Source organism: Anolis sagrei, chromosome 4 (assembly GCF_037176765.1).
Source record: "Anolis sagrei isolate rAnoSag1 chromosome 4, rAnoSag1.mat, whole genome shotgun sequence".
Lineage (NCBI taxonomy): Eukaryota > Metazoa > Chordata > Lepidosauria > Squamata > Dactyloidae > Anolis > Anolis sagrei.
This window is the reverse complement of record NC_090024.1, coordinates 221,688,094-221,709,920: the sequence shown is the minus strand read 5'-3', so window position 1 is coordinate 221,709,920 and position 21,827 is coordinate 221,688,094. Positions and strand designations below refer to the sequence as shown.

The 21,827-nt window shown below is 41.4% G+C and overlaps 1 protein-coding gene across 1 annotated transcript; it reads right to left on the bottom strand.

Annotated features, from left to right (window-relative positions):
* Nucleotides 1–4,119: 4,119 nt before the first annotated feature.
* RNF114 (ring finger protein 114) lies at nt 4,120–21,434 on the bottom strand. The gene is made up of 6 exons (XM_060772128.2): nt 21,147–21,434; nt 12,191–12,341; nt 10,300–10,406; nt 8,337–8,451; nt 6,767–6,874; nt 4,120–6,411 (listed from the first exon to the last, which is right to left on the bottom strand). The coding sequence occupies exons 1-6, from the start codon at nt 21,296–21,298 to the stop codon at nt 6,346–6,348; spliced, it is 699 nt and encodes a 232-aa protein (XP_060628111.2). The 5' UTR covers nt 21,299–21,434; the 3' UTR covers nt 4,120–6,345.
* Nucleotides 21,435–21,827: the final 393 nt, after the last annotated feature.

Below are 21,827 nucleotides of genomic sequence, written 5' to 3'. Positions count from 1 at the left end.
TAAAGACTATGTATTTGTTTTTTTCAGCAGTCCATGTAGCACTCTTCTCCAGCACATTTCAAATGAGTTGATTTTCTTCCTGTCAGATTTCCTCACCGGCCAGCTTTCACATGCATGGATGACTTAGTTTTAATGTTTAATCATTTATAATGCAAAGCATACATGGATGTAGACTTAATCCTCATAAAATTCCTATAGGAATCTGAATCCAGGCTCCATGTCAGAATTAGCAGGTACAATTTTCGGAGGTTGCGTCATTCATTTTTCCAGCCACTTGCTCCACACACACTCAACAGCCCTCCCAAACTTTTAACTTGCTGGGCAGGGAGATGATAGACTATTATACAAGTGACCAAGGTCATGATGGCATCCAAATGCACAGTCAAGTGGACAGCAAGATCCACTCCATTCAAATGGAGAACTGCAGTGTTCTGTCCTGGGGCCGATGCTCTTCAATATTTTTTATCAATGATTTAGATGACAAGATGGAGGCAATCCCTATCAAATTTACAGATTATATAAATCTGGGAGGAGTAACTAATACACTGGAAGACGGGAACGTAATTCTGATAAACTAGAAAACCAGGCCGGAATTAATGAAATGAAGTCCAACAGAGACAAATGTCAAATTATATGTTTAGGCCAAAAAACCAAAAATTTTTGTCGTGTCAGGAGCAACCTGAGAAACTGCAAGTCGCTCCTGGTATGAGAGAATTGGCCGTCTACAAGGACGTTGCCCAGAGGACGCCCGGGTGATTTGATGTTTTATCATCCTTGTGGGAGGCTTCTCTCATGTTCCCGCATGAGGAGCTGGAGGTGATAGAGGGAGCTCATCCGCCTCTCCCCAGATTCGAGCCTGCGACCTGTCGGTCTTCAGTCTTGCCGGCACAGAGGTTTAACCCACTGCACCATCGGGGGCTCCTTAAAAAAATCAAATGCACAGATATAAGATTGAGGATACTTAGCTCAACGGCACATGTAAAAAGCACCTTGGCATTATTGTTGATTGTAAGTTGAACATGAGCCAACAATTTGATGCTATAGCAAAGACATCAGATACAATAGACTCTTAGTTAACTGGAGCTCAAGCAACTCAAACTCTCAAGCAACCAGAAAAAAAGAAATGCTACTTTAAGTAAAAAATATAGCAGAAATGTTGTATTAAGTTTGTCTTTGTCTTATTTTGTTATTTATTAATATCGAGTCAATATAGAGTTTATAGTATAGTATGGGCTGTAGTATTAGTTAGGACTACTTTTAATAGTACCTCTCAAGCAACCAGTAACTTCATTTACACTGGCATCTACCCCACAGGTGCTGGTTAATTGAGAGTCTAAGTGGTACATAGCCCATAGGACCCTTTCCTGCTCTCTACAATCCAGTGTTGCTATGTCGACATATATACTATAGTGAAAGTGTATACATTCCTGCCCAAGTATTTTAAGCAAGTGCAGTGTGTACAAGATGAATACAGCTAGGTTCTTGTGGGTTTTTTCGGGCTATAGGGCCATGTTCTAGAGGCATTTCCGAGGAGAAATGCCTCTAGAACATGGCCCTATAGCCCGAAAAAACCCACAAGAACCTAGTGATTCCAGCCATGAAAGCCGTCGACAATACATTGAATACAGCTACTTTACAGACCAATCTTCATTATTTTGACACTTGTAGTGACAGAAACATTCTAGTCCAGCATTCGACAAAACAAGCTTACAGACAAATGCAAGCTCAGAAATGTAATTGCTGGAACCCTCCTGCATATAGCTTTTTTGAGAAGTGGCAAGTTTCATTTTCAACTATTATTTTTAACCTCTAGTTTGTAAGAGGCAAGATGTAAGTACATGGGAAACATTGGATCCAGCAGGTTGCAACATGCCACCTTCTCATGCTCCAATCCTGTAAGCATTTATCAGGAAGTTAAAGTTCATTAGAGTTGTCTTTATGTCTGAGTAAGCACGCAGAGAATTTCTCTGTGTTCTAAATATACCAAGCAATACAGTTTTGTACTGTTTTAAATGATTAATTTTGTGTTAAATTGTAACATAAGGATTCTCTGTCTTACACTAGATTAAAAAGCATATGAATTAATCATTGCTTTTATTATGGTTGGTATTGGACTCCATAATTGTTTCCGTGGCTATAGAAAACATCTGGAATTGGCTTTGCAGTTTGGTATTCCATTGGGGCTTTTTCATCCTTGATTTACCAACAACAGTTGCCTTTCTGTTGTGTAGGATAGATGTTAAACTCTAGGTGGAGATGTTAAAAACTTTCAAGCCATGGAAAACTGCTCCAACTCAGTGGGAAAGTTGTGGGGGAAACTGAAATGTTAGAGGGTATAGGTTTTAATGCAGACATCTGTATCATGAATGGAAATGCATTGCTGTTTTAGACAATGGCATTGTGAATGAGCCCATCCGTGATGCTAAAAGTTGCAGCAGGGACAGTTGGATGTTCACAAGATCAGATGTTCATTCCGAAGAGTCTGCATGGAACTTGTGATGTATAAACTCTGCAAAGCACATGGGCTGTTTTTTTTTTTTTACTGATGCAAGTATTTTTAAGCAGGCACACAAAGACTTGGGGAAGTTCCATCTTTGATGAGTCAGCTGTGTCTGAAATGAATACACCAGTGTTTCCTACAGCAAAAGAGTTATGAGTAATATCTATATCTTGTGTACATTGCCTAGCCCATCTCTCACCAAATCAGGCTTCCAAGCATAAGTACATGGTAACAGACAACACATAAGTCAGTGTTTGCCACCCAACAGACAAAATATACTTGGCAAATCAATAACCACAGATGGCATGGAATCATTTTCTTTTATGAAGGCTAAGCATTAGGTACACATTGAAAGATGGCTCACACAGCCATTTCCAGCTACTAATAAAGGATAAATGAAACTGTTTCCCATAACCTTACTTCCAGAATAGTTTCAGGATTTGGAACATGACAAATTAGGCAACAGATGCTTATCATATATTATCCGGTTATATGAGGATGGGCAAGAATGGGGACTGACTTTAGCCTTTTATTCATTGGCCCTGTTCCAGAACATGAAGCACACAAGAATTTCAACCATGATATATGGACATCAAACATCAGCCACATGTGTTGTGTTTGTTTTTAGCTGCCTTGAGTTCCTTGTATCGGGAGAATGGCAGGATAAAATTCATGTAAATAAATAAAATAAACGATTTCACACTGTAATTATCATTTGGCACAGAACAGGTGTGACAGTTACCTCTTGCTGTCATTTTCAGCCAAAAACACATTTCAGTCAACACACTCAGTATTCCAATCCTGTTAAATAATGTTCTTGGGGGGGGGGGGGGGGGGGAGGTCCAAAAACACAATTGGGGTGAGACATCATGATTTCCAAAATGGCCATGGCCTTCTAGAGTCCCAGATGTGATGCAGTCTTCTTAGCTGCTAAGTGTGCCAAAACAGGAAGTTGTACACACACGGCACAGGACTTTGTAATTGTTTTACATTTATATACAATACTGCCTTTTATATCAAGGCAATGGACAACAAGAATTGTGTTACTATGTGGCAACAAGACTTATTGCAAATAGCCTATAGGTTATTTGTCATTTTAGATGTCTAAGCTTGCTTCTATTTTACCCACACCAATTTCTGTCCTGACTTCTACAGACACTTATTCCAATCGAATGGGATCCTTTCAATGCATAAATGTAGCAGAAGTAGTTGGCTGGCTTAAGTTCTTGATGCAGTCACCCAATTTAGAAGGCTGAATGGATGGGATACATTTTACATTCACGTATGGAGGAGAAATAAACAAAAATAGATGCTATTTTGTACTACATTTCCTTTTAACCCACTTGATATCCTATAGCACCTTTTATTTATTTGCTCAAAGAAGCAGGATATTATTTCAATCCACACTGCAGCAGCGCAAAAGCTCATATATACAAGTAGCAACACTGAAGTTGACTCAATGGGATGTCCAGAATACATCTCCATACATGTGATTTTCATTTGCTGTCTCTATACATGTTGTTTTAGCTTATGTTAACAGAGGTGGATAGTCAAAATCTAAAAAAAGATTTAGGTTTGAATTCTTTGGGACAAGGGATAAATAATTTCCCCAAAAAGGATTTTATCAATTAAGTTTATTTTCTTTATTTAAAAGCCAGAACATGACCATTTTGAAGTTCTAAAATTCTTATTAAAATTACTAGAAGTGCACTTAGAATACAAGAACAAAAAAGTCTGTTATGTTCACAAAGGGTATTTAGGTCCTATGCGATCCACAAGTGGTTGGAGAAGATGTTCTTATTGAAAGGCTGAAAGATAACGGCCAAGAAGTCCATGTGCGTGCAGAAGGCACTTCCGTGCATGTATGAGCAAACAGCTAGTTTCCCCCTCCAGCTTTTGTTCTCTTCAGCCTCTTGAATGCTGCTCTGGAATGTCCTGATTCCCACCTGCTGATCTCGGGTGGCCAACATACAAGGTGCTCTGGCAGGAAAGTGAAGCTGGAGAGGTCCAGGATACCACAGGCCAACCTCAAAAATATCAGTAACAATTCAGTGGGAAACCCTTAAATGAGACAGAAATCCAACTCAAGAATCTTGAGAGCATTTACAACAGAATCAAACCATGTCCAAGCAGAGCAGTCACAGAAAGCAAGAGCGAGCAACTTCAGCCGCACAAGGATAGTGTCAGATCTGGTGTACCATGTCATTATTGATTCATGGTGTTTTAAGTCTGGAGGAACCCCACCCCCTCCAGACATCAATATTGCACAATTTAACCTCCGGTTCCAGCAACAAATGCCTGTTGAGCTAATATATATCCCAAATTATGCAAGTCAACATTTAGCTCTGTCAATTCACACCTCCCTTCAGTTCCAGTTAGAATGTTTACTGCAAAAAGTTGTCATTAAACCCAGAGCCATCCATCCAAAACATGCTCATTTAAAGAATCCAGCCAGGTTCTTGTTTTTGACAGAGTACTTTCCCACAAAGGAACATGGTATCTGAAGAAGCATGCATTATCCATCAAAAGCCACTGAAGCAAATGGTTCAGTGTTCACTAATGGCAGTGTATGATCACTATATAAAAACCTAATTACTTCACTGTAACTGTGCTTTCTAGCTATATGTCAACAGGATGGGGAGGGGAGTTATGCCTGCTGATCTCATCCCTGGGACTGCCATGCCTTCAAGCAGAAATTAAGAATGGCAATGTATGTATGGAAGCTCATGCTAGTGATACTTTCCAGTTGTGCATCAAGGCTCCAAGTATACACAGCTGTTTGCAGGGTCCTATTCTCACTCTCCACGGAACACATAGAAGTCAAGCATATGGCACCCCACTCATATGCTCAGTCAATTTAAAAAATGCAAGAATAGGGCCAAGTGCATTCAAAGTCAAGAAATGTGAGAATTAGACTTTCTGTTCCCTGTGCTGCAAAGTTTCTGAACCACAGCAGCATAAGATTTCACACATGAATACATGGCATTTCTCTATTAGATCTACACAAGTGCAGTTCACACAAAGCACAATAGTCTTACTTGTGTTATGTTGAAGGAACAGGTGGGAAGGGTGACTCATCTGCTGCTGTCAAATTATTCTGAACTCTAAGCATAGAGGTAGAAATATACAGGGGTGTAGGAAGCCAGAAATGAAGTTTTGTATGAATTCTAATGTCTTCCAGAAACATAGAACAAGCTTATCTCATTTCATATCTGAACTTTGTATGAGTAAGGTAAAAAAGTTATCAAGACCAACAACTGAAATAAAACTTGAGTGATTGCCTCTAAACTTACAGAAGTATTATATAGAGTGAACTAAGAGACACACTGTAAAAGAATAACTTCAGCTTTTTATATTGCTGACACAGGCTTCTGTAAGGCTTGATTTTGAGTCAAATCCAATGTGTTGCTACATAAAATAAGAAACTGATACCTGCAACCAATATTTGAATCAATAAGCCTACGTCTCCGTTATCTAGAGATGGAGACCCGTTATCTAGAGATGGAGACCCTTAGGCTTCTAATTCCTGATCCATGTTAAAGAATGCAATAATAGTAAAGGTGAAAATTATTGCCAAACTCCTGGTGATTTAAAATCTGTAAACATTAGAAGTTGAAATAAAATCTAAATAAAGCAAAAAATGTTAAGAGCCAAGACCAAAGGTATTCTGGAGCAAGTAAACAGCAAGGGAAATCTCACTAGAAGAGGCCATGTATAGAGATAGTAGGCACAAGAATGAAGAAAAATTAGTTTATGGATGCCAAAGAATCTTAGGGTAGGAAATGTCTCTGGTTATTCTCCCCCAACCCCCACGGAAGCCGGGCATGAAGTGCTTCTTGCTTTGTTCATTGATCCCTCAAGGATCGCAAGAGAACCTGGGCCATCATATCATCTTCATCAGCGTCATAATCCTAAAGAAACACAAGGGAGAATATACATATGTAAACAAGCTTTATCTTTTACTGGAATTGCTCCTAAAGCAGATTCCTTCTTTCACTTTCCATTTCTCCCTGTACAGAGTCAGTTTTTGAAAGGATTCCCCTAGGTTTTTGTGCATGCTCAGGGCCCAGCCAGCTTCACTTCACTTAATAAGAGTGGATCTGTAAGGGCCATGCCCTCCCATCTAAAAGGGTGATGAATGAAATGCTGCATTGTTTTCTAACTCAGATAGTAATAGGACAACACAAGGTCAAGCAAGTGTTTAAAACCAAATATAGGATCATATAACATAGGTGCTGAAGATCAGCCTTTCCAGTCACTACTTACCACAAAAGTATCATAAGAAAACTGGTGTCGCCGTTGAAGATGTTCCATGAAATTAGCACTTCTATAGTTTGGATCACCCCATGGCATCGATGCACAAATTGGACAGACCTGGAAAAGATGGTAATTTGGACTTTTGAAGTTCTTATATCTTATCAGCATATCTTCTCGCTTTTGCCTATTCAACTTGTTTTCAATGAATCCCAATAAGGACTGCTTGGGCAGGTATGTCCAGTCAATCATCATCATCATCATCATCATCATCATCATCATCAACCAGGCACATCTTAACATCTCTCAACAAAAGATTTTCCCAGGCTCAGCCAGGCCTTCAAATGCTAATGAAGGTGGTCAGTTGAAACATTCACACCTAGCTCCAACAGAGAAGAGCTCTTTGCCCCCCCCCCCCCCCCCTCAGTCATTCCACAGATATATAAATCCATTGTCCTAATTCCAACAGACCTCACTACCTCTGAGGATGCTTGCCATAGATGCAGGCGAAACATCAGGAGAAATGCCTCTAGAACATGGCTCTATAGCCCGAAAAAACCCACAAGAACCTAGTGATTCCAGCCATGAAAGCCTTTGACAATACATCATCATCTTTATTTATTACCCCACCACCATCTCCCAAGTGGGGACTCGGAGCGGCTTACATGAGGCCAAGCCCAAATGACAATTACAAAAATGACAATTACAATAAAGAAAAACCAAAAACACAAACCGAAAACACAAACAATAACATCATAGTTACATAAAACATATTAATACATAACAATATAAAAAATAAAAAATATGCACAGGCACAATAATAATGGGTGGGCTACATGTAGTGATTAAAAGGAGAAACTGATCAAAACTAATTAAAAACTCGGGCGAGATAAAAGAGGGAAGCAGGTAATTTACGGAGGAGGGCTCATTTTAGCGAGAGTTGTGGAATCAAGCTTTCCCATGAGGGGGGATGTATACTCCAATGACAGAACTTTGAGGCAGAGCAATCATGTGGGATTATATACCTACTCATCAAAGGCGCAGCGGAAGACCCAGGTTTTAAGGTTCTTTTTGAAGATTTCTAGGGGGCTTTCCTAGTTTCTCCAGGCAGTGAATTCCAGAGTCGGGGAGCCACAGCGGAAAAGGCTCTCTCCCTTGTACTCACTAGGCGAGCTTGAGAGACTGGCAGGGGCAAAAGAAGGGCCTCCCCAGAAGATCAGAGGGCCCGAGATGGTTCATGGTAGGATATACGGTCACAAAGGTAGGCAGGTCCCAAACCGTTTAGGGCTTTGTAGGTGATAACCTGCACCTTGAATTGAGACCGGAAAATAAACGGCAGCCAGTGGATCTCCTTAAAGTCAGTTGCAACTTAAATAAATACACCCATTAATTTCAATGGGTTTACTAATCTAGCAGGAATTGGCATTGAATTTAGCCTAGTGAATACTAACATTCAGAATAGGTACAATTAAAACAGAAGTACTTATTCAGTGCCAATCACATACAGGCTGCATATTAGGCAACGCATCAACCAACTCTGGCCCTGTGAGTTAGACTGCATCGTAGAAAGTAAATCAATTACCACTCGCTTTGCATCCATGCTGTGATATTTTCTACAGTGTTCTACTAGTCCTTCCTGGTCCAGGTTTTTCTCATTGCAATAAGGGCAAGTAAATGTAAATCTATTTGGAATGCTCCTGCAAAAGAGAGAGAGAGAGAGGCGATTTACTTCCCTGAAAATTTAAGACAAATCCAAGTTTCAAATTTTGTTTTGTTTCATGTAAAGTTGTGCTCTCTGATGGCTCAGGAGTATCATGAAAGAACGACATGTTGTGTATAGTACAAGAATGTGCCAAGAAAAGCCTTATGAAGGGATCTGTCCAATGCTTTTACAACCTGAAAAGTAGTCTTTTAATACTCAGCTGAAGTACTTTTCATGCTTCCGAGACACCTTTCAGCATAGTTCCTAAGATATACACCAAACTATACAACAAAAAGGAGTTTTAGCGATTCCACACAATTCTCTCCACATGAACAGTTGCTGGATTGGATCTGTCCTAGAATTCAGTAATGTGGATTTTCAAGTAAAACTAGAATCAGAAAAAATTCTGGAAAAACTATTCCAGAAAGTTTTTCAATGCTCTAAATAACATTAATCAAAATGTGTTAAATGGGGTAAACACACTTGTTTTGTGTAGAAATTATTTTATTGGAATTTGTAAATAGAACACAGTCGACTTCCTTTATATTTAAAAAGTATACCTGAAAAAACACTATTTTTAAAGGTCACATTGCTGACGGAGACTTTTTACAGAAAGTATTTTTATCCTCTGTGAGCCACATGTGGCCATGAACCATGCTATGCCTAGCCTTGGTCTCGAAGTTGCTATTGGAGGACAAATACATAAGGGACAGTGTACACATAAGATATGAACCACCCATCTGGAATTCCAATCCAAAATATATTTCCAGAAATTTGGAGCATACTTCCCTAATTCTGGCCCCATAGCACCATCACTATAATTAAAGGACAACTAACTACACTATACCTACTCTTCCACATTCATATGGATTAGAGGCACTGGACCTCCACAAAAGTGGGGGAAAAACATGCAAGTTACAGACTCTTGTCAATATACAAACACCTCAGCCAGATTTTCAACCCCCTTCTTGCCCCATGGATCTCTTTGCTCCACTTTTCTTCTCCCCAATCCTCTCCTTTCAATCTGATGTCCTTTGAACAGTGCGAACCAGATTTTAAACATCTTTCCACATCTGGCTGAATTTTTTTGAAAGGTGGGAGATTGGAAGGAGAAGAGAGGATAGGGAGCAAGATGAGTGGGTACTGGAAAAAGATGCAAATTTGACTGGTGTTATTGGATGGAGAGCAGATTAAAAGGAGTAGAAGTGGGGGATCGAGGAGGTTGATGTAGGTAAATGGCAGGTACAAACTCATGAACAATTGAATTTATGAAAAGAATAACCTGCCGACTGTAATGCTAGACCACTAAACCGCTCTTACTCTGCTAATCTTGAATTTTTACTCCTAACTGATTTTAGCAGGCCAACACTATCTCACTGTCAAACCAAAGTATAAACTGTTATCTCTCCAACATAAGTTCTACTTGTAATTAAGATCTTAAAGTGTGATTGCCCCTTTTTGGAATGGTGTAAAATTTCAACAATCTGGCGGTTTTTGAACAATTCAGAAAGCTTTTCCAAGGCACCATCCAGTGAAAACTCATAATAATTTGAAAAACTTTATTTATACCCTACTCCAGCTTACAAAATAGCACACAAAGATGTAAAATACACATAAATAATACACATAAAATACATATTATATAAAAGAAACTACATCAACATGTAGTCAGGCAGTAAGTTTATTTTTTCCTCTAAGGACAGCCTCCACAAATGGGTTCAGGTAGCAACATTAAAAAGCCCTCACCTAAACCAAGTAGACAAATAACACAATATAATTAAGCACAATCTGATTAAAATAGCACTGATTCACTTTAAATAATCTGTTCAAATCAAGCAGTCACCTGGTATCTTGTTGTGGATCTTTAGTCACGGCTCTAACACCTTCCATTATGTAATTCTGATATTTTGAACAGGTAGCTGCATGGCCACGCAGTTTGGATAGATACATCTGTATAGAAAAAGAGAGAAAAAAGTTTGCTTAAAAATAGTCAGATCAGGTATTTCAAACTACATAGCAAAACATGTTCCTAGAACTATACAAGAGAACTATTTGTTTCAATAGCACCAAAACATAGAAGGTTGTGAAGATTTGTGTACAGTTACAGAAGAATCATGTCCAGTACAGCCAATCCTCAAAATAATAGCAAATCAACAATCTCAAAATCAGAATTCTCTGCATATAACAGCAATTTTCTTTCACATTTTGTTAGCTTTTCTAGCCCTCCTTCTTTCTGCACAATGATCAGCCAGAACGTTGTACTTTGAAAGCATTAACAAAGTCAACATTCAATATTGTTGCACTTTGGACAACTTTTTTCTATCTCAGATTGTCTTCAAAATGAAAATTCAGTTCCAGTCTAAGAGGGCAAATAATGTTGAAGTTTAACTGCTGTGGCATTTCTTGGAATATAGTAATTATAGTTACTTCCTCAACCTTGGAGTTGTTCAGGCACTGAATACTGGTATTTACCAATAAGAATTTCAAATATTCTCAACATTTAGCTGGAGTTGTTTTTTGTAAACACTCAGGGGTTTTAAGCCCTATGTTCTGAATCCCATTATTGGGAGATATGCAGGATAATGATAATGATGATGTACGTAACTTGTGTAAAATATAGTCAAAAGATTTATCTTTATAAATTCTAGCAAAGTTCAGCTTGCTAAAAATAATGGCTGAATAGCTAGTAGAATTGGTGTATTCATGCTGAAATTATAAGTCATTTGCACAAAAGTATGAAGAAAACAAAAGTGCTAATTAAAATTCTGGCTGTTAATAGCTAAAGCAGATTCTGCACTGTGGTTTGTTTTGTATCAAGCAGTTTGTGATCTACATATTTAATAGTGTCAATATTCAATAACAAATGTTTCACAATCTCACATGTAAGCCAAATGATATGACTGGCATTTAATATATCATGCTCGCACACAATGAGATGCGTAAAACTTGAGACATGGAAAAATCCGATAGACATTTCTTATGAAGGTGGGAAGTGAAATGTTTCATAATATTTAAGAATGTAGCAGCCCAGCTTTATTTTAAATTCCACCACACAGAAACAGAAACAAAGAGGTTTCTCAAAACACAAAACTCTGAATCCTCTTAAAGTGCAGCATAACATTCCGAGCCTCTAATATTTTCTTATGGCTGTTGATCCATGAATTCAGCTTTTTAACTACACTGCTACATCACACATCCCCCTTTCTACAAATTAATATTGTCACTATGAAGGAAGTATATAACAATGAATTTAGTAAACGTGCATATAAAATTGTCAATTTCTATTAAAGATGTGGATTGCACATGCTTTTACACAATTCTGTATATAAATCTTAAACAGAAAGTTCAAAGAAATCTGCCAAAGTTGCATTATGTTCCAAATTTAAAATAAATTTGTATAATCCTTATAAAAGGTTGTATTTATTTTTCTAATACCTATATCTCAAGCAACAAGTGCATTCATGATCTCCACCTGAGACTAGGCCTGTGGATTGCAAATGGATCTCATGAAACCTATAAATCCTACTCCAAAAACTCAAAAATGTAAAATAAAGGAAGTGAAGATCATTCCTTGTCTCTCCTCTTCTTTGAAAGACTTGAGCTGCCTCTTTCTCATCCTCTAGAATTCTGTGGCTTTGGCAAAAAAATTGACTGTTATAATCAAGATGAAAAAGTGAATTCACTTCTGTCCAGATTTATAATGTATATAGTAAACGCAGCCCAACTTTTCATACTTTTTTATTGCAGCCATTGCAAGTAGTCTCTGTCATTTCAATTTGCTTTTCCAAATCCAGAGCTCTGATGCCATGGGTCAGTGTGCTGCGGCAGACTCCACAAACTGGCTTTTTTGGCTTAAGACATTCCTGAATGCATGGTGTGCAAAAGCTAAAATGGGGTGGAAAAAAGACAGCACATGAATATTTGCATTGTACAGAATAAAAGCCAGCATCAATGACCCTCCCCCCTCGATATAACACCAAGTGAATTAACAAGTAGTACATCATCTCAGGGGCGGTAGGCCAAATAAGTTTGGGAATCTCTGTTCTAGGTCTTCCAGTGTTATTCTCTGGTCACCTTCCAATGGAACTTGATCAGAGTTGTGCCAAAGGACCTAGAGACTCCTGGGGGCTGTTCTTCCATATAAATAAATAGTGTAATCTCTTCTTCTTGAAATTTGAATCCATTGTTTCTTGTCCTAGTCTCTGTACAAACAGAAAACTAATTCACTTCATCTTCTAATGACACTCATTGAGCTATCAAAAGATCATTATCATATCACCTTTAAATCTTCTCTTCTTGAAGCTAAACTTACCCAGCTCCCTAAGATTTTTCTTTACAGGGCTTGGTTTCGGACCTTGTTGCTATTTGCCTTGGGACAAACTTTTGTGGAGGGCAGTAGAGGTGCCTAAACAAGAGGACAGACAGATCTCAGGAGTCCTTTTGATGTGTATTCCTGCAGGACAGACAGCCTGGGTTGGACCAGACAGTCCTTTCAGTCTAATTACAATTTATGCCCATAATTTGGCACATGAAACTCATATGGCTAGAAAACATTAGAAAATCTAATTTAATAATTTTCCTATTTTATTACAATTCCCATTATCCCTAGTTGAGGGTTAGGGTAATATATTAATTTCACTTATAACCAAATCATTTAGATGAGTTTGTAATTTTTCATTACTGTCTCTGTTCCAACTTTTAAGGCTTCAATGCAAAAATTGACCGTTAAATATAGAACACAAACTAAGAAACTAAATGTCAACTCTTTCCTTCTGTTTATGTCCATTAAAAAAATGATGTACATGAGTAAAGGCACTAGTTACATTAGGCATTTTTTAAAACATTGGTAACCTTTGGGCACATTTATCCTGAACTGCTGTAGATTTCTGTACTCTGTACAGTTTCGCTAGAATGCGTTCTAATTAAGGACATCTAAATCTCAGTGATGTCAGTGCAATATCATTCAGTTGCATTTTCACTTTTCTTTTTCACTGTCATTTCCAAGAAACAAGTTACTGGGACTTTGTCTTTCAGCTCTGAGAATTTTCACCTCTGGTTTCATGCAATCTATCAGCCACTAGACAGATCTAATGTCCGATGATTCCCATAGTTTCCCCACCTGCTCACAATAACAATTTCAACACTGTAACTGGAGGCTTATTTAATAAGGCCAAACTTGCATTTAAACAGAAGCAATGGCATTAAATAAACAGGGCTTTAACTGTGATTTTATGCCCACTTATCTTGTGTTTACTAAAAACCAGCAGTAAGAGTTTCAACAAGATTGTGGCACCCTGTGTAGAGACAGGTTACACCTGTCAGCTCCTCTCAGTCAGATCCAGAAGTTGCCTGCACCTTGCAGAAAACTGGAAGCCAGCTATTTGCATAAGTTTTGTCACTCATACAAATACAGGCAGTCCCTGAGTTACAAGCATCCAACTTACAAATGACTCATAGTTAAGAATGGAGGTGAAACAATAGGAAGTGAGAGAAATGTACTCCTTGGAAGGGAAATTCAGACCTGAAAGAATTCTAATGGGGAAAAAGTGTCTCCACTGCAGCTTCTCACCAATTCTTGTTTCCACAAGAAGCCAATTTTCCTCAAAATCCAATTATCACAGGGTCAGGAATCTTCTGAACAGTGGCACAGACAACAAAACAAACATCACTGGGGTATTAACTTTTCCTCCCTATGCTATCCAAATTTTGGCTGGAGTTACACTTTAAAAATGTACCTGCTCAGACTTACGTACAAATTCAACTTAAGAACAAACCTACAGAACCTATCCTGTTCGTAACTTTGGGGCTGCCTGTATATCCTACATAAATTCCACTCCGTGATCTATCTTCCCAATCTCCTCCTTTACTCCGAAGCAGAGAATCAGTTGTAAAACTTTCAACTTAAAACAGAGTATTTCTACCTTTAACAGATTTGCAAAATAGGGAATTATGGTAAGCATAGTTTACTTTATAGGAATGTCTAAGAATGGGTTGCACCAGCAGAAATTCCTATGGTTAACTGGCAAACTCATTCCTTTCAGTCTACTGAATATCAGAAATAGCCAGTAACTAACTCTTGGCCCTTGTTCAGAACCATTCAGGCCCACTAACTGCCTCTAATCAGAGACAGAAGGGCTGCACTGAAGCAGATGCTCTTAGCTGGGTGTGGTATTAAGCAAACATGTGGAGAAAGGAGATGAAAGTTATGCATGCACTACAGCAAGAAGAGTAAAAGGAAAACAGTAAACATTAGCCTTCCCCCGGAAAAAGTAAGCTCTGCTTTCAATTAAGTAAATTTGGGAGATCTCTTTGACATAGGGCTGGATAGAAGTATTTAATCAATTTATTAATAGAATGTCTGACTTAGACTTATCAGTTACAATGCACAATAGATTTATATAATATTAATAAACCATCAATTTGAAGGGGAAAGAACTGGAAGTAGTCTTTTTTGAGCTTTTAAATATAACCCAATTTCTGCAACATAGCTTAAGTTTCGCTTCTTGTAAAAAACATCCTTCGTGCTGCATGAATCATGAGGGCGAGGCAAGATCAGGATTTCTTTCGATTTGATATTCTGGAGCAAAGGAGTACCTTGCCTCCCATCTTGGGCTTTAACTAGGCCTTAACACTTGAACCTGATCTGGGTAATGGCTCCCTCAATACATCTGGTTGCTGTTATCATCCTGCCCTTCATAGACACTCCAGCCCACCCTCAATGCCCCAAGTTCCCATTATTCCCCTGTTCTCTACACGCATGCCTGTTCCACACAGCTGCATAAAATCCACATTGAACTGGGTTATATGGCACTGTGGGTTCGGATAATCCAGTCCAAAGCAGATATTGTGGATTATCTGCATTGATATTCTGGGTTATATGGCTGTGTGGAAGGGCCCACAAACCTAAACCACATTCGGTGTTTCTGGCTGCCATAATTATTCTGCATTCTGCATACCCCAGACCACCTTTGGTGTTCCTACTTGTCATTAACACCCCTCCCTCCACGGCCACCCTGAATACCTTTGGTTGCCATTATTGTCCTATCTTCCACACCTGCAAACTCATTCTCAGGGACCTTCCACACAGCCATATAACCCAGAATATAAAGGCAGAAAATTCCACAATATCTGCTTTGAACTAGGTTATCTGAGGGCTCTTCCCAGGATCTGATCTCGGGTTTTCTGTTAATCCGAGATTATCTGGCAGTGGGCACTCATATACTCCAGGTTAAAGCAGAAAACCTGGGATCAGATCCTGGGATATAGGGCATGCCTGGAAGGGCCCCCGAGTTCACACTGCCATATATTCCAGCACTAAGCTGAAAATGTGGGATTTTATTCATCTTTAAGGAAAGGCCTCAGTGTCTCTGCCTACCATTATTGCTAGACACTCAAGTCTCAATTCATCTGGCTGCCATTGTGACCTTTCCCTCCAGAGCAGGCATGGGCAAACCTCAGTCCTCCAGGTGTTTTGAACTTCGGGCCCTTCTACACAGCTATATAACCCAGAATATCAGGGCAGGAAATCCCACAATATCTGCTTTGAACTGGGATATATGGTAGTGTGGACTCAGATAACCCAAATCAAAGCAGATACTATGGGATTTCCTGCCTTGATATTCTGGATTAGATAGCTGTGTGGAAGGGCCCTTTAACTCACACAATTTGGCTGCTGGCTGTAAGGAATTGTGGGAGCTGAATTCCAAAACACCTGGAGGGCGGGGATTGCTCATGTCTGCTCCAGAGACCCAGGGCCCTTCCACACAGTCCTATATCCCAGGATACCAAGGCAGAAAATCCCACAATATCTGTTTTGAGGTGGATTATCTGAGTCCTCACTCAGATAATGTGGGATTTTCTGCCTTGATATTCTGGGGTATAGGGCTGTGTGGAAGGTCCCTGAGAATGAGTTTGCAGGTGTGGAAGAGAGGACAATAATGGCAACCGAAAGTATTCAGGGCCTTCAATCTATCCTTGGTGCCTCAGGGCCCTTCCACACAGCCCTATATCCCAGAATATCAAGACCGAAAATACCACAATATCTGCTTTGAGCTGGGTTATCTGAGTCCACACTCAGATAATGTGAGATTTTTTGGGTTGTTGTAGATTTTTTGGGGCTATGTGGCCATGTTCTAGAGGCATTCTCTCCTGACGTTTCACCTGCATCTATGGCAAGCATCCTCAGAGGTAGTAAGGTCTGTTGAAATTAGGAAAAAAGGTTTATATATCTGTGGAATGACCAGGGTGGGACAAAGAACTCTTGTCTGCTGGAGCTAGGTGTGAATGTTTCAACTGACCACCTTGATTAGCATTTGATGGCCTGGAAGTTTTTTTAGTGTGGCTTGTTAGGGCCTGGGGGAATCTTTTGTTGAGAGGTGATTAGCTGTCCCTGATAGTTTCCTCTCTGTTGTTTTGCTATTGTAATTTTAGAGTTTTTAATACTGGTAGCCAGATTTTGTTCATTTTCATGAAAACAATTTTTTTGCCTTGATATTCTGGGATTTAGGGCAGAATGGAAGGGCCCTATGACTCTTATCTTCCACAGATATAACTCGCCCTTATATCCTTTCCCTCCACAGAAACCCCAACCCGCTCTCAGCACCTATAGCTCTCGTTGTTACCTTGCCCCCCCCCCCTCCACACAGCCTTACATCACACAAAATCAAGGCAGAAATCCCACAATATCTGCTTTGAGCTGGGTTATGTGAGTTCACACTCAGATAATGAGATTTTTTGCCTTGATATTCTGGGATTTAGGGCAGTATGGAAGGTTCCTATGACTCTATCTTTCACAGATATTATTATTATTATTAAACTTTATTTGTACCCCGCTAGCATCTCCCAAAGGACTCGATGCGGCTTGCAAAGGCCAAGGCCTCAACACAACAACAGCAAACAATAACAATACGATGCAAAGCAAATTAAAAACATAAGCAATAACAAAACATTACACTATTATGCAATAAAAACCAGGGCCGGGCCAGTGATGGGCACAGGTTAAAAAGTGCTGGGTGTGAAAGGTAGTATGTTGGGATTCTGGGCAAGTGCAATGAGAGTCTTAAACTGTAATAAACTGCTTCTGGGACATAGTGCTGGGGGTTATCCTATTCCGGAAAGGCACATCGGAATAGCCAGGTCTTCAAGTTCTTCCTAAAGACTGCCAACGTGGGTGCTAGTCTAATGTCTTTGGGGAGGGTGTTCCAGAGTCAGGGGCAACCACAGAGAAGGCCCTGTCCCTTGTCCCTTGTCCCCACCAAATGCGCCTGTGACGCAGGTGGGATCGCGAGCAGGGCCTCTCTGGATGAACGATACAACAATATACCAATACATCAATATAACAAATCCATCAGATCTCATCACTAGAATCAGAATCCAGTCTCGTTATCCATTATTCCATGTTCAATCAATTGCACTGCTTAGTCAAATGCCTGTTCAAATAGCCAAGTCTTCACTTTTCTCTGGAATGTCAGTAAGGAGGGGGCCGATCTGATGTCTGCAGGAAGGGCGTTCCACAGCCAAGGGGCCACCACTGAGAAGGCCCTGTCTCTCGTCCCTGCCAAGCGTGCTTGTGAAGCTGGCGGGACCGAGAGCAGGGCCTCCCCAGACGATCTTAATGTCCTAACTGGTTCATAGGAGGAGATGCGTTCGGACAGGTAGATCGGACCAGAACAGTTTAGGGCTTTAAAGGCTAAAGCCAGTACTTTGAATTGTGCCCGGTAGCAAATTGGCAGCCACCTTGAATTGGGTTCGGTAGGTAAAGGGCAGCCAATGGAGCTCCTTAAACAGGAGGGTTGACCTCTCTCTGTAAGGAGCGCCAGTTAACATCCTGGCCGCCGCCCGTTGGACCAGTTGGAATTTCCGAGCCGTTTTCAAGGGTAGCCCCACATAGAGCGCATTACAGTAATCCAACCTAGAGGTGACTAAGGCATGGACCACCCCGGCCAAATACAACTCGTCCTTTACACTTGATCTTAGCCAAAAGGCCGAGAAGCGATGTCCAGAAGTCATCGTGGATGGCGGCTCTGAATAATGAGCTGGCTGGATTCGGTCTGCCTTTGCAATTTCTGGGTGTTCTGGGTCTGGGGGCAGGGCAAGTGCTCAAGCGGCGCATTAGGGATGTCTATGCACAGCTGGACCTAGAGAGCATAGGTAGGTCTTCAGCCACAAGGTTTTTAGCTTCCCACAAAAAGGAATATTCATTTAGAGCACTACCTAACTATTCCACTTCCTCTACCCTTAGACCCATCGCAAACTCTGTTCCTGCGGGAGAAAACCTTGCTAGCAAGTCCCTGACGTCACGAGACTCCGCCTCTCGCCCCGCCCCTTTCTCCACCCCTTTCTCCGTGCGAGAGTGGTTTTTCCTTTGCTAGGGCAGCATTGCCAGCATACTCTCTCAGTTGGCAGAATTCAACTGAGAGAAAATGCGGGCAATGCTGCCCTAGCAAAGGAAAAACCACGCTGGCAAAGAGAAAGGGGCGGAGAAAGGGGCGGGGAGAGAGACGCAGGCTCATGACGTCAGGGACTTGCTAGCAAGGTTTTCTCCCGCAGGAACCTAGTTTGCGACGGCTCTTAAGAAGAATATATACTAGGGCTAGGTTTGAACAACTCGGTACGATGGTGCAAACCGGGTGTTACTGTAACATCCCAAGAAGTGAGAGATTCTGCGTCTGGGGAGAACAAACAGTGGAAGACATTGGACATTTCTTAATTGACTGTCCAGCATATACTGAACTGCGAGACACATATTTACATCTAATATTATCCAACTGCAGGTTCCCCAACAGAAATGATATTCTGAGATCCCTCTTGCAAGGGCAGGAAAGATCCAGCATCATCAGAGTAAGCCTTTTTATTCTGAAAGCTATTAAGAAAAAAACAGATTTCCTGAAAGAAGAACCAGGAAAATAAGATTCTGACTTATCACCTTGCTTGTTTTTTACTCGTGTTCTATTTTGAAATGGTCATATGACTGATCAAATAAATTATTATTATTATTATTATTAACTCGTCCTTTTATCCTTTCCCTTCACAGAAACCCCAACGTTGTGACCTAGCCCCCCCCCCCCTTCCCAGGGCCCTTCCACACAGCCCTGTTGTTGTTGTTCATTCATTCAGTCGTCTCCGACTCTTCGTGACCTCATGGACCAGCCCACGCCAGAGCTCCCTGTCAGCCGTCACCACCCCCAGCTCCTTCAAGGTCAGTCCAGTCACTTCAAGGATGCCATCCATCCATCTTGCCCTTGGTCGGCCCCTCTTCCTTTTGCCTTCCTCTTTCCCCAGCATAATTGTCTTCTCTAGGCTTTGCTGTCTCCTCATGATGTGGCCAAAGTACTTCAACTTTGTCTCTAGTATCCTTCCCTCCAGTGAGCAGTCGGGCTCTATTTCCTGGAGGATGGACTGGTTGGATCTTCTCGCAGTCCAAGGCACTCTCAGAACTTTCCTCCATCACCACAGTTAAAAAGCATCAATCTTCCTTCGCTCAGCCTTCCCTAAGGTCCAGCTCTCACATCCGTAGGTTACTACAGGGAATACCATGGCTTTGACTAGGCGGATCTTTGTTGCCAGTCTGATGTCTCTACTCTTTACTATTTTATCGAGATTGGACATTGCTCTCCTCCCAAGAAGTAAGCGTCTTCTGATTTCCTGGCCACAGTCTGCATCTGCAGTAATCTTTGCACCTAGAAATACAAAGTCTGTCACGGCCTCCACATTTTCTCCCTCTATTTTCCAGTTGTCAATCATTCTTGTTGCCATAATCTTGGTTTTTTTGATGTTTAGCTGCAACCCGGCTTTTGCGCTTTCTTCTTTCACCTTGATTAGAAGACTCCTCAGCTCCTCCTCGCTTTCGGCCATCAGAGTGGTGTCATCTGCATATCTGAGGTTGTTAATGTTTCTTCCAGCAATTTTCACCCCAGCTTTGCATTCATCAAGCCCCGCACAACGCATGATGTGTTCTGCATACAAGTTAAAAAGGTTGGGTGAGAGTATGCAGCCTTGCCGTACGCCTTTCCCAATCTTGAACCAGTCTGTTGTTCCGTGGTCAATTCTGACTGTTGCTACTTGGTCCTTGTACAGATTTCTCAGGAGAGAGACAAGGTGGCTTGGTATGCCCATCCCACCAAGAACTTGCCACAGTTTATTATGATCCACACAGTCAAAGGCTTTAGAGTAGTCAATGAAGCAGAAATAGATGTTTTTCTGAAACTCCCTGCCTTTCTCCATTATCCAGCATCCGGATATTGGCAATCTGGTCTCTGGTTCCTCTGCCTTTTCTAAACCCAGCTTGAACATCTGGCAACTCTCGCTCCATGTATTGCTGGAGTCTTCCTTGCAAGATTTTGAGCATTACCTTACTGGCATGAGAAATCAGGGCCACTGTACGGAGGTTGGAGCAGTCTTTCGCATTTCCCAGCCCTACATCCCACAAAATCAAGGCAAATCCCACAATATCTGCTTTGAACTGTGTCCACACTGCCATATATTCCAGTTCAAAGCAGAAAATGTGGGGTTTCATTCAGCTGTGTGGAAGGGGCCCCAAACAAGGCTGAGGCTGCCCTTCCTTGCCCTCCCCTCCCACCCTTTCCCTCAATATCCCTGGTTGCCATTACATCCCCGAGGCCTGCTGTTGGTCTTCCTCAGGGCCTCCTCTCCTCTCCTCGCCCTCCCCTTCCCCTTCCCCTGAGTTCTCACACATGGCCGCAGGGGGCTCGCACGGGGCCCTCGAACACCTCCAGGCACACCGGGCAGGTGAAGCGGGACAGCGGGTCCAGCGAGTTCGCAGCGACGGCGGAGGCAGCAGCAGCCCCCTCTGGGTACCGAGAGCTCGCCTCAGCCAACGCCATCTTCGTGAGAGACAGACCTCGACAGTTATCCCAACGGTAGCACAACAATTCTACCAAACGCGAAAGAGGAACGAACGACGGCGGCCTAAAAGGGACAACACGGCCCAGGCCCCGCCCAGCGAGCCTAAGCCACGCCCACCGAGCCCAACTGCACAGGCGCGGCAGGAATAGCGTTCCTAATGGCTGGGAGTTTGTGTGGGAGGGGACTCTTGTGTACTTTGCCCATCGGCTTCCAACTGGGTGGCACCCCACGATGCAGGCGAAACGTCAGGAGAGAATCATAGAATTGGAAGAGACCTCATGGGCCATCCAGTCCAACCCCATTCTGCCAAGAAGCAGGAATATTGCATTCAAATCACCCCTGACAGATGGCCATCCAGCCTCTGTTTAAAAGCTTCCAAAGAAGGAGCCTCCACCACACTCCAGGGCAGAGAGTTCCACTGCTGAACGGCTCTCACAGTCAGGAAGTTCTTCCTCATGTTCAGATGGAATCTCCTCTCTTGTACGTTGAAGCCATTGTTCTGTGTCC

Excerpts from the sequence above, each read along its gene's own strand:
- RNF114 (XM_060772128.2), bottom strand. The coding sequence starts at position 21,298 with ATGGCGTTGGCTGAGGCGAGCTCTCGGTACCCAGAGGGGGCTGCTGCT. Across the intron at positions 12,342-21,146 it reads CGAGCCCCCTGCGGCCATGT|CTTTTGCACACCATGCATTC; the intron begins GTGAGAACTCAG and ends ACCCCATTTTAG. Across the intron at positions 10,407-12,190 it reads GCAATGGCTGCAATAAAAAA|ATGTATCTATCCAAACTGCG; the intron begins GTATGAAAAGTT and ends TTTTCTATACAG.